The sequence below is a fragment of the Salvelinus sp. IW2-2015 genome, linkage group LG20 (genome assembly GCF_002910315.2).
Source record: "Salvelinus sp. IW2-2015 linkage group LG20, ASM291031v2, whole genome shotgun sequence".
NCBI lineage: Eukaryota > Metazoa > Chordata > Actinopteri > Salmoniformes > Salmonidae > Salvelinus > Salvelinus sp. IW2-2015.
Genome location: NC_036860.1, coordinates 66,990,805 through 67,003,890, shown reverse-complemented (window position 1 = coordinate 67,003,890; position 13,086 = coordinate 66,990,805). Strand labels below are relative to the sequence as shown.

Genomic DNA, 13,086 nt, shown 5'->3' with positions numbered 1-13,086 from the left:
GCCCTTCCACTGTTGCAACCCCTCTTCCCTCTGCTCCTTCCCCTCTCTAGAGAGAAGAGACTATTGGATTATGTTTATCCCTGTGGATCGTAATCTCCCGACTCCTATATCTCCGAGAAGCCAATCACTTGTGAACTCATTCGGTTCCAGACGCGCCGCTATCTCACCTTGCGAGCGCTATTTTAACTCCTCTACCCTCTGTGAAGCTCCCTTCTGTCAGACTCTCCCTTCTTCTTCTTGCAACCAAGTCTTCCACATTCGTCTCCCAGAGAGGTAACGAATATCCGCCTACGTCCCTTCACTGTGCTCTTCTCTCATTCCTGGTTCCTGTACTCACTCCTAGTATAAGAACCCAATCTACACGTCTCTTCTCCTACTTGTTCCACCGCTACCGAAATCACCCACCCAACTTGCGTTTCCTCCTCGTTCTCCATTCTTTCCTCGTTATGCGCAACCCCCTCAGCTTCCCTTATACACTCTCCAGCCCCAGTGAATGCGAGCGAAGATGTGATTACCCCTTACTCTCTTCATCAAAACATTCTTGTAACCCTACATCTTTCTACTGTGAAGACTCCCTCTCATGTCCCAATGCCCCCATCAGTGTAACCCAGCGTCCCATTACTTCATCGTTTCTCCTTACCCTTCGTAACCCCTCTTACTCTCAATCGCCATGAAAAACAACCCTCCTCTCAACACTTATTCCATTCTCCTGTAACCTTCATCTTCTCTCTTACTCCTTCAACTGTGCACCCCATCTTACTACCAACTTTCACTGTGATATCCCCCTATCACTCTTATATCCTCTGTCTCCCATTTCGATATATTCATGCATTCCTACTTCTATACAGTACCCAGGCTCTGCCCATTCGCGTAGTTGATACCCCTAAATACTTTTTCTCTCCCTTCCCACTGCTGCAACCCACCGCTCTCTGCACTTTTACTACTGTGTGATACCCTCTTCTCCTCACACTGTGCAAGATCCACGCCCTCTATACCGTCTTCTCCTTGTACCATAATAACGCCTCTTCGCGTGCCTTCCTCCTCCTATCAAGCCCTCATTCCCATCTTCTCCTGTCCTGATAGAGAAGACCCCTCTCCCTCTTCCCTAACGAGCTCCGCTCACTCATCCTGATCCAACAGAGGAACCCCTCTTCCTCGCCTCTAACTCTTTCTCCTCTGCTTGACTACCCTAACGCCAGCCTTCAAAAGTGAACATCCCACCATTCCGTCTCCATACTCCCCATGTATCCCTTGGAAACCCTCTTCTCTCCATTCTCCGAACAAACCCCTCTTCTCTCCCTTGTCATCCTTCCCGCGCGTAGGAAACCCCATCTTCCCTCTCTCATCCTCCCGCTGTGACCTCCGCGTCTTCCCTTTCATCTCACTGTTCCCTGTGCAACACGTCCCATCTGGTCCCTCTTCTCACTTCCCAAGAATAACCCGCTGCTATACCTCGCTTTCCCGTAGTGTGATACCGCCGAATCTATCCTTCCTCCTGATGAGACCCCTCTTCTCCTTCCCCTGTGAAACCCTCTTCTCCTTGGTTCCGTGTGACCCCTACTTCGTAAACCTTAACCTGAAAACGCCACCTCTTACACTCCCTTTTAGACCACCCACTGGGCTTCCCTCTCTCCCGAGAATAATTTCCTGGTAGAACCCCCTCATACATCTCACAAATTCTCCTTCCCTAAGTGACGACCCCTCCTTTAATTCTCCATCAGATGGTAACCCGCTTCTCTCTTCTCCTTCCCTGTCGCACCCATTCCCTTCTTCCCTCGTGAACCCCGTTTCTCCTCCCTGTGACGACCGTCTTCTCTTCCCTGTGAACCCCTCTTTCTCTTCCCTTGAATCAACCCCTTTCCTCCTGTAACCCTGTAATTCCCTCTTCCGTCCTCATTCCCGTGTCCGTGTAAACCCTCTTCCTCTGCTCCTGAGTCGCAACCTCTTCATTCTTCTCACATATCGCCTGAACCGCTCTCCTCTTCTCCTTCCCTTGTGAACCCCTCTTCTCTTCTTCTCCTTCCCTGTGCAACCCCCTCTGCATCTCTTCTCCTTCCCTTGAACCCCTCTTCCCTCTTATCCTTCCTGTGAACCTCTCTTCTCTCTTCTCCTTCACTTGCACCCTCTCTCTTCTTCCTTCATTGAACCCCTCTTCTCCTTCCCTGTGAACCCCCTCTTCCGTCTCTCCTGTTCACTGTAGGGGTGTGGAGGTAGCGTGGTGTGGAGGAGTGGGTGGGATAACACCCTTGATTTCACAATGAATGGTAAATAATAAATTGGACATAATTTAAAAAAAACTTTTTTAGTGATATTATAGTATACTCTCTAGTGTCTCTCCTCCGTCCACATGGTTTTAGAACCCGCTTACTTTCACTTTCCACATGATGACAAGCCCACGTGTCAATTTGCCATCTCTCATCTCATCCCTGTACCAAGCGCCTTTGTTCTCCTACACTGCGGTGCATGCCGGACCACCACTCGTCCGGTATATCGCATATATCATCCTCCCTACATCTCTTCTACTCCATACCCATTGTGAAGCACTCCACTCATTCCCAAATCTTCATCACATAATCACTGCGTACAACCCTCTGCCTCTCCAAGCTCACTGATGAACACCCCACTCACTACCGCGTCTTCAGTCCGTTCAAACCGGCGTAAGATACCCTACTCTTATCTCTTCTTCCTTAAACACTTATTAATACCCACTCTGTACCTCCCTTGCTAGTAACATCACTACCCCTCTTGAAAATTATACACCCGCGATTCCAGTCTCCCCCCTCGATTCTAAACCACACGTGCTCTCTACTACTTTAAACTCCTTCCCTGTGATAAACCCCTCTACTACCCTTTTTTCTCTTCCCTACGTAGCACCCCTCCCTTTCCCTTCCCTCTTTCCTTTTTCCACGCTCTTAGAAAACCCGCCTCTGTCGCCACCGTGCTCCTAATACTCTCCCTTTATATCCCCCAATTGAAAGACTCACGCGTCTTCTCCTGTCTCCTGGCATAGTAAACCCCTCACCTCCTGTGTCACCTTGAACACCCCTATCTGTCCTGCTCCTCTCCACCTTTGGATACCCACCTACTTCTCCCTCCCACTCTGGTACCAGAACAAACCCGTCATTCTCATATCCCTGTCTCCACACCCGCTCCTCTTTGATTTACCACCCTTAAAAATAAACTACTCTTCACCCGCGTGATAAAGGCCCAGAATGAAACCAACGGCCTGAACTGCTTCCACTGTCCCAGTAAAACCGCCACACAGCTCACCACAATCATAAACCTATTCTCCTTCAAATTTAGCAAGACCCACCTGATATCCCTAGCTTCCTTGGCTCCACTATCCCACCTGTGCCCAGAACACCCCATCGCGCATTCTCCCGTGCCAGTCCCTACCCCTTCCCTGCCTCCGAATAGGCAACCAGCCACTAATCTCTGCTCACAAATCCTAGATAGAACACCCATGTCACTACCAATCGGCAGCCAATTGCCCTATGAACCCCGAATCGCTTACTACACTCCGTCGAAACCAACACTCTAATCTTCCCTAACCCTCCTTCACTGTGCACCCCTCTTCTCCTTCCCCCTGTGAACCCCTCTTCTCCTTCACTGTGAACCCCTCTTCTCCTTCCCTGTGACCTCTCTCTCTTCTCCTTCCCTGTGAACCCTCTTCACACGAATCCTCACTTGTCCAATAGATGAAACACCCTGCCATCACTCCTACTGCTGTCCTCCTTCCTGTGAACACCCCTACTTCTCCACTCATGCTAACCCAGTCGAACCTATAACCATCAGACTCCATCGCCATGCGTACCTCTTCCCATCCCTGTAAACCCTCTTCTCTCTTCTACCTTCCCTGTGGAACCCCCCTACTCTCAAAAATTACTCCATCACTGGCATGGAAAACCACCTAACTAACTACTCATCCGTTACCCAAATGTGAAACCGCGCCCCTTCTCCCTAATGTCTCCTCTCAATTTAAAACCCCCATGTTCATGCACCTTCTTCCACATCGCCTGAAGTAAGCCCTACTTCTAACAATATCTCCTTTACCGATCCCTGCGTCCCACCCAGAAGCAACCAAACCGCCTAACGTCTCTTACTCTCCCTTCGTACCTCCCATGTTGGAACACATCTAGTCTCTCTTCTCCTATCACCTGCTGAACCGCCTGCCATTCTCTAATTCTCCTTCAATGTGACCAAACCTCTTGCCTCTTCTCCCCAGCCTCTGGAACCCGAGCGCTCCCGCACAGACCCAGAACGTGCCTATCTCTCCAGACTCGCAAGTAGACCTCCGCCACACCCACCAGCCAATTACAGCGCTCGAGCCGAAAGAAGCACCCGCGCGACATCCATCCACAACGTCCCTCCATCAGACATGGACAAGATTACATCTTGCAAAATGTCCCGAAACACAACGACACGCGCACGACAGACCCGACCACCACCGAAGAATATCATCTATACCCAGTCCTCCCTGAAATACTGACTAGCTATATGGATGAGCTGCTGATCTCCGCATCAGTAAAATACGAGATACTCATTGAGACCTGCTCGACATCAACACAGACAAACTTAACAACAACCGAGGGGCTCAACCTCCACAACATTTGGAACCCTCACCAAGCGTTGTCATTCCGCCTTCCCCAATTATCTAATTCCTCACATATTTCTTTCTTTTGACTTTTCTTTGGTACAATAGTCAGTGCTAGCCTCTGGCTCTGCTGCTGTGTGGCTGAATGAATGACTAGCCGAATAGTGATCTCTTATCGCTCGCTCTAGAGAAACATTTTAGTTTTTAAACCTTTTTGTTTTGAATTCACAGTTTCTGCATGGTAAAATTGTATTAAAAAGAATAACTTAGTTTAAAAAGAGTGCATAATCTACGAGACGTATTGATTTAGGATAACCTTGTTGCATTAAGCGACTGAAACTTTTATGCTACAGGAAGATATGAGTATATGACTGTTGTAGGCAGAAAGAAAAAGGCTGTGAATAATAATTAATAATAGGTCAATAATAGCCATCTTTCATTCAGACTATGATACCATAGCGCTGGCTTGAGTGAGTTACAACACATATGGTGTTAGCTAGCTTTATTTGATTTATCGGTGTGCTCTAAACCGCCAGTGGACTGCTGGCCTGGCACTGCGACTGACTGCTGACGCTGGCTGATCTTACGGTCCGGCTGCTGATCTGCTGCTGGCTGGTGACTGAACTGCTGAGCGTGGTGGCTGGGAAATGTTACTCTAGTAGTGGGTAGGCTGGCTGTTAGGCTCTGTTCACATTTCTATACTAGCACACCATTACAATGAAGCAATGTATTGGGCCTGCCATTCTTGGACTATATGAAACGGAGCCTACATTAATGTTATAGTAATACTCTATTGACAGAGTATATTAAGTCTAATGTTGCTTGCAAGCTGCTGTCTGAGAGAGAGAGAAAAGAGACAGTGATATCACATTATGATTACATACTCTGCTGGTTCGAGCCCTTGAATGTCGATTAACTGACAGCTTGGGTATATCACCGTATACCACGGGTATGACAAAACATTTATTTCCTGCTCTAATACGTTGGTAACCAAAATAAGTACAATAAGGTTCCTCTGGGGTTTTGCTATATGGCAATATACCACGGCTAAGCTGTGTCCAGTGCACTCTGCGTTCCTCGCGTAGAGACAAACCCTCCCGGCGCAGAGTAGCGTAGAAGAACAACCCTTAGCCGTGGATATGGCCATATACCACACCCCCTCGGGCCTTAATGGTTAACAATAATGGAGTCCCAAATGGCACCTTATTCCCTTTTTATAGTGCACTTGGTTTGACCTGTAGTGTACTATATAGATGCCATTTGGGATGGAGACTAAGTCAGAGTCCCAAAACCAGCCTCAATCTGTGTCCATATAGAGTACCTACTAATGTATTGTCTTGGATGAATATAATGCCACCTAATGAACAATGCACTCGACAGATTTAAACATTTGCCAAAACTTGAACTGTACTGTACTATGTTGCTGCGTATTTATAAATGGGTTTGTTGTTTTTTGCAGTTTTGTGAAAAGTGTAGTGTTTTAAATTGCAGTGCTTTCTCCCTGAAACAAAATACAGGGATGCGATGGTAGGTTTTTGAAACGCATAGGTCAAAGATTTAGGACAGACCACTAATGTAGTGTTCTGAATAACTGCTTTAGTTTTTTGTTTGTTGCTTGGCCCAAAACATTTGCGCATGAACTCTTGGAGAGTGACAAAGACCCTCCAGACTTCTGACCCTTGGAAGAACCCTCCCAGACTTCTGACCCTTGGAGAGAGACCCTCCCAGACTTCTGACCTTGGGAGAGACCCTCTTGGAGAGAGACCCTCCCAGACTTCTGACCCTTGGAGAGAGAACTCCACCGAGAACCCTCCAGACTTCTGACCCTTGGAGAGACCCACCAGACTCTGACCTTGGAGAGAGGCCCACCCAGACTTCTGACTCTTGGAGAGACCCACCCAGACTTCTGACTCTTGGAGAGACCAACCAGACTTCTGACTCTTGGAGAGACCAACCAGACTTCTGACTCTTGGAGAGAGACCACCCAGACGTCTGTGTCGGAGGCAAGGCGTCAGTTAACTACTGACTGTGTGCTGTGGATTACAGGAGCATATAGCTACATTATTCTACTTTTTAAAGGCGTTTCTTCCCTTAAAGATTTTGGACTCGAGGAGCATCGTTGTAAAGCTTGGGACTACGTTAAGAAGAGCTCGGGGATAAAGAAAACGGGATTTAAACTAAAATGTTAAATAAAAGTTGTCAATGATTGGTTGTTGTGATGTTTTCGCACTTTATAGACCTGTTACATTGTTGCTTGTGCAAAGAAAATATTATAAGGGATTTCTTGCAGAAAATCATAATTGAATATCCTGTTCCTCACCCCCTGGAAACTGGAGTGTAAACTTGTTCCTCATGCCACATCAAATCGTCTAGTCTAAATGTCGATAAGATGAGAACCTGCAATACCACTCTTTCAGGGATGAACTGTGCGACACTTTCACAATAACAGCAATCCTCAATTAAGAGGATCTGAAGCTATATGAAAATAATAATGATGTTTCTCCATAGATGTGCTGTGATGATATAGCCTAGTTTGATGTTTTGATTTGATAGCTATAACATTTGTTGTACTTAGTATTTAAGTGGGGAGAATGGTATACAAATAATTTTTCTGTTTGACTGTCTCATTTAAGAAGCAGCGGTATTATGTAGATTAAACCATGTGATTAAATATGAACAGTTGGTGTCATTTTTCTTTTTCAGTCTCAATGCTGGCCTCTTGATAAGCCTGGGATCGACAGTTGAAGTCTTCTTTGATGATTAGACTAACCCTGGTGTCACAGGTTCCCAGTCGTAACTGGATAGTTTTCTTTGAAATGTTAGACTTTAATTGGACAATTCCCAGACTTGGAGCAAATCACTTCCTCCAGACCCTTTTCAGGCTCCAAATCAAGTTTATTTTATAATAGCCCTTCGTACATCAAGACTGGTGGCCAGTCCTCTTCTGGCTGTGCCGGGTGGGGATTATAACAACATGGCCAAGATGTTCAAATGTTCAAAATGACCAGCATGGTCAAATAATAATCAGGAGTAAATGTCAGTTTGCTTTTCATAGCCGATCATTAAGAATATCTACCGCTCCTGCGTCTCTAGAGAGTTGAAAACAGCAGGTCTGGGTGTAAAATAAGGTGTTCTATATTCTGCTTCTAGAATGGGGAAACATTCTAATTCTATGTTCTACTTTAATGCAAGGGAGTCATTTTCATCTTTCTTAGGAATCAGGAAAAATAACTAGACATTGACAGACCTGCCGTCGTCTGTGTTTGCGTCAGGCTGTATATTTTGTGATACTAGCATCACTGTTTTGTAGAATGTGGCTTTTCAAGGTGTGTCCACTGCACCAGTGTGACCACACTGCAGTATTCTCATCTTGATATTTATTCTTCAATACTTGACAGGAGAACTGAAAATATATCACTAAAAAGTTTTTTTTTAATTATGTCAAATATTATTTACATCATTGTGAAATCAAGTGTTACAGACCATGTAATCCCTCCATTCTCCGTCCCAACCATACACGGTTCCTTAATTTAACTGCTCTGCACTACAAATGTATGACAATATCAAAGTCCCGTAGGGGCCGCGCACAATTGGTCCAGCGCCATCCAGGTTAGGGTAGGCCGTCATTGTAAATAACAGTTTGTTCTCAACGACTTGCCTGGTTAAATAAAGGGTAAAATATCAAACCTATTGTAAGATGCAGACGTGAGTAAGTGTGTGATGCAATGCAGCGGAAAGCTTCTGTCTAGTACATGTAGCGTGCTTTGCATGCAGAACGGTCGTGGATTACAAAGCAGCTCTTAGTTCCTCTTGCTGCGATGATCATCATTTGATGAATGGTGCTTGGCAGAGGCCCAATGAGAGAAGAGGAAGATGATGGAGATTATTATGGGTATCCTTAAAGCGCTGCTATGAATCATGGGTAGGGAAAAGGGCCGGGCCAGGTTGCACGTTAGATAACTGAGCTGAGTGAGTTTGTCCTGAAAGAAGTTCCTCTTATGTAGTCTATTATGTACAGTATCTGGGGGGGTTTTCCGTTTTTTTGTTGTTGCGTGGAATGTATAGCTACAATATACACCAATTGTAAAAATTGTCATTGTTAGTATCGTCAACCTAAAGGGCTGTTTTCCTCGGACACAGCTCTCCCTTTTAAAGGTGTTTGTTACCAGACTAGGCTGAATCCGTAAACCAGCACTAGTTTGTATTACTCTGAATCAGCACAGCTGTAGATGTATCTCTGTCTGGATGTGATTTTTGTCTGCTCGCGAGAGAAGATAATGCTACGTCTTCTGTTCCTTCTCTACCGTGGCCCTTATTGCCCATCTGTTTTCTGTGTGCCGAGCAGGCCGTTCTGCAGAAAATCCAGAATCGCCAGTAAAGTAACCTAGTAATGCAGCTGGGAGGGTGGGACTGTTAAGTCATCACACCTTGTACTGTTATAAATAGAACCATCAATATATCAACGGAAACAGAGGATATAAAGTATAGAATAACGTTGTTTTTTTTAAAGTCAATTGTTTTCTGGTCTAGAGAATAATATTGCTAAATTGGGATGCTAGACTACAATGGTGTAACATGAGTTTTAGGGTAACATTGTCCAGTAACCTACTCTCCCCCTTCTGGAGCTGGGTATAATCCTGGGTTTGGTTCATGGAAATGAAAGGAAACCTGTGTTACTGTCTGAGCCAAATAAGAAAGACTTGTTTTCATTAGGTCTGAACACGACCCAGGATAAACACTAGCATCCACATAGTCTCTCTGAACCAATAAGACTTGTTCTCATTAGGTCTGAACACGACCCAGGATGAACACTAGCCTCCAATAGTCTCTCTGAACCAATAAGACTTGTTCTCATTAGTCTGAACACGACCCATGCATAAAACCTAGCATCCAATAGTCTCTCTCTCTAGAGCAGACTGCACAGACAACCCACCTGGTTCTCCACAGAGTGACTGGCTCAGCCGTACCGTATCTTTGGAGAAGAAAGGTCTGTCTGTCTGCCCTGAGATAATGGGATTTAGGCCTGATCAAGATGTAAAAGTTGTGCAACACACAGACAGACAGAAGAGATAGGATGATGATGACTGACTGACTGACTGAGAGAAGGATAGAGAGAAGAGAGAGGATAGAGACTCAGACTGACTGACTGAAGAAGGATAGAGAGAGTGAGAGGAGAGAGACAGACAGATATGTATAGAGACTGACTGACTGAGAGAAGGATAGATGAGAGGCAGACAGACAACAGACAGATATGGATAGAGAGACTGACTGACTAACAGACTGACTGAGAGGAAGAGGAGACAGACACATATGGATAGAGACTGACTGACTGACTGAAAGAAGGATAAAGAGAGGAGAGAGGAGTATAGAGAGAGAGGTAAGAAGAGAGAAGATAGAGAGATGAGAGAAGGAGAGAGAGACAGACACACATATGGATAGAGACTGACTGACTGAAAGAAGGATAGAGGGAAGAGAGGAGGGAGAGAGGATAGAGACAAGGGTCAAATATCTTCTGATCAGATGATGTGTCATCTATAAATTAGTGTGGCCAGCAGGGAACACACACCCACCACTGCAATACACAAATACATTATACCTTTACAAGTTTTCTAATTGTTTGAGTGCCAGAAGAGGATGAGAGAGAGGGTGACACGAGGGCAGATTTGATTTGCCCGGCTTAACATCCCTTGACTGTATCAATGTGAACCTTCAATACCTTGAAGCAAACTTCTTTTAAATATTGAATATTCATTTTTTTTAAAACGGATGTATTATTTAGGCAAGAAGAGTTGCTAAGTTCTAGTAACTACAGCGGCACAACCTTTCTGTACACGGTGGAGATTGGTCTCTGAAGTTATTAACTTTCACTGATGTAAGATTGAAAAGGTTCAGTCTTTTTTCCACTGTTGACTGACTGTGAAACTGCTTTGATTTGAAAGCCCAGACTTAACTGTAGCTATGAATAATTCAAGCTTGGGCTCGGAGGGGGACTCACTCTAACAGCAAAAAGGATTATCACAGACTGTGGTTCCTTGATGGCCACTGGGTTCAGTGTTGCTATTGCACTCAGGTTCACTGCTGTGTCACCAGCAAGGTTTGAGCTGGGGAAAAACAGGCTTGACAATCCAGAGCTCCAGCTTTCCACTGCAGCTCAGATCATGACCGTGTGGGTTTGATCAGCCAGGGGAATAGCCTGGTATATATGTCACAGAGAGTACAAGAGCACACAATATCCTCTGTTCTAAACTCTAGCTTTGAATCTGTAACAGCTAGCCCTCTGCCTGCCTTGTCTTTTACAGCCTCACATTCTCTCTATCTTCCACTCTCTCTCATTCCCTATTTTCCCCCTCTCATTCTCCCTTTCATTCTCTCTCTCTTCCTCTCTCTCTTTCTCTCTATTTCTCCCCCTCTGATCTCCCACATTTAATATCTCTCTCTCTCTCTCATTCATTCTTCTCTGTTCTCCCCCCTCATTATCTCTATCTTTCATTTCTCTCTATTTCTCCCCCCTGTCATTCTCCCCTCTCTTATTCTCCCTCTTTCATTATTCTCTCTGTCTCACTCACACCCTCTGTCTCACTCACACCCCTCCCTGTGAGTTAACCCTGTTGAGTTAAAAAATGCAGGTGAGTGACAGGCCCACTGAACTCTGATTCTTCCGTTTCACCTGCCAGTTCATTTCATATTGACAAATGAGATCCCCGTAATGGGGCAGCCTTTTCACAGTAATGGGCTTGCTTTGTTGATAAATATGTTTACTTTGTTCAGTAGAAATAATTGTCTGCAACGACGCAAAAACCCAACATGAGATTTATCACAATGCTAGTTTGTTGTCATTTGATTGTGTGTGTGTGTAGTTGGATAAATCTCAAGTATGTGCAGGTGGCCTGTGGAGCACGTATAGGTATTGCAAATCATTTTGAGATGTTGGAAGTGGTTTTATGCATTGCAAATAGAATATGCAACACATAACACATGCATACTAGGATCCCTTGTTTATCAGTCATAAAAAGCTTAAAGGCTATTAGCAGTGGGTGGCAAACGTTGTTTATCAGTGAGAAAAGCTAAAAGCGCAGCAGTGGGTGGCAGACAGTTATGAAACATCTTGTGATATCTGATCCGGTATAAAGACTGTTTCTCTCTAAACCTCAGGGTAGAGATGAGCCTCTTCATCAACCCTGAAAATGACTCCACGCTCTCATTATTCATTCACCAATCCACACAGCTAACAGAATCAGGAGATACATGAATCTTTTTAATTCAGTTTATTCTCAGGTTTTACCCTTCCTGCCAGTAACAGATGTGTGGAGTTCTACTGCTTGGGGAGAGAGGAGAGAGGGAAGAGGAGGAGAGGAGGAGGAGAGATAGCACATCCCCAGATCAGCATTCATTCCTCTCACCTCTCTGTTTCTTCTCTTCTCTGCCTCTCCCCCTCTCGCTCTCTCTTCTCACTCTATCCCTATTTCTGCCTCCTCTCTCTCTCTCTCTCTCCTCTCCATCCCTCTTTTCTCTCTCAGTACGCTACCATTAACCCTCTAACTCCTTAATAAGGATTCTCAGGATCATTAGAATTCTTCAAGAGTCTATCTTCACCTACTCTTAGACCACCTCTTCAATAGTCACTGGTTCCAGAGGAGAGGGTTCAAACCCCGTAGTGATCACCAAACTAAAACTGGATCCGCTCACTGTAACAAGTAGCTTTGAATAAAGGCGCTGCTACGTGCAGTGTGAGAGTATGGTAAAGTATAATTTAGGTGTAGGAAGACCGAATCTGAAATTTGAACATTTAAATGTGTGCCCCCTTAATTGTATTTTTCTCACAAGCCAATCCACTAATATGGTAACTTATATGATATATTGTATTATAAGCAGGGACAGTACAGTAATCTGGTTGGATCCATAAAAATTACTTCAGCACGGCAGTGACCTTGAGGTGACCACCTACCACAACACACACACCTCCTCGACTGCTCTCCTCTTCCTCTCTGCTGCTTGCCTCGCCATCTCTCGTCTTTCGGTGTTTCTTCCAGCTGCGTCTGCCTCCCTACACCAGCCAGGCCATCCTGGCCGAGAGGCTGCGCTACTCCATCCACAACTGTCCCTCCATCGACATGGACAATTACATGCTGTCCCGAAACACCGACCCGGCCGACGGATCCGACACAGAGTATTGATGATACTGGTGATGCTGATAGTAATGATACTGGTGATGTTGATAGTAATGATACTGAGTACTGATGAGACCCTGCTCAATAACAACAATAACAACAACATGGCTCAACGTTACTTGAAAGCTCAAAGCGTTTGTCATGTCGTTTCTTCTTCTTCCTCATATCTTCTTTCTTTTGACTTTTCTTTGGTACAATAGTCAGTGCTAGCCTCTGGCTCTGGGCTCTGTGTGGCTGAATGAATGACTAGCCGAATGAGGTGATCTCTCTTATCGCTCGCTCTGAGAGAAACATTTTTAGTTTTTAAAGCCTTTTTGTTTTTGA

General features: G+C 45.1%; 1 protein-coding gene across 1 annotated transcript in view; it reads left to right on the top strand.

Annotated features, from left to right (window-relative positions):
* Window positions 1–12,880, top strand: part of LOC111980065 (probable E3 ubiquitin-protein ligase HERC1) — a 106,615-nt gene extending 93,735 nt beyond the window's left edge. The window contains 2 exon segments of the mRNA XM_070449584.1: window positions 4,288–4,314; window positions 12,610–12,880. Coding sequence (XP_070305685.1) covers window positions 4,288–4,314; window positions 12,610–12,768 — 186 coding nt within the window. The 3' untranslated portion in view covers window positions 12,769–12,880.
* The last annotated feature ends 206 nt before the right edge of the window (window positions 12,881–13,086 follow it).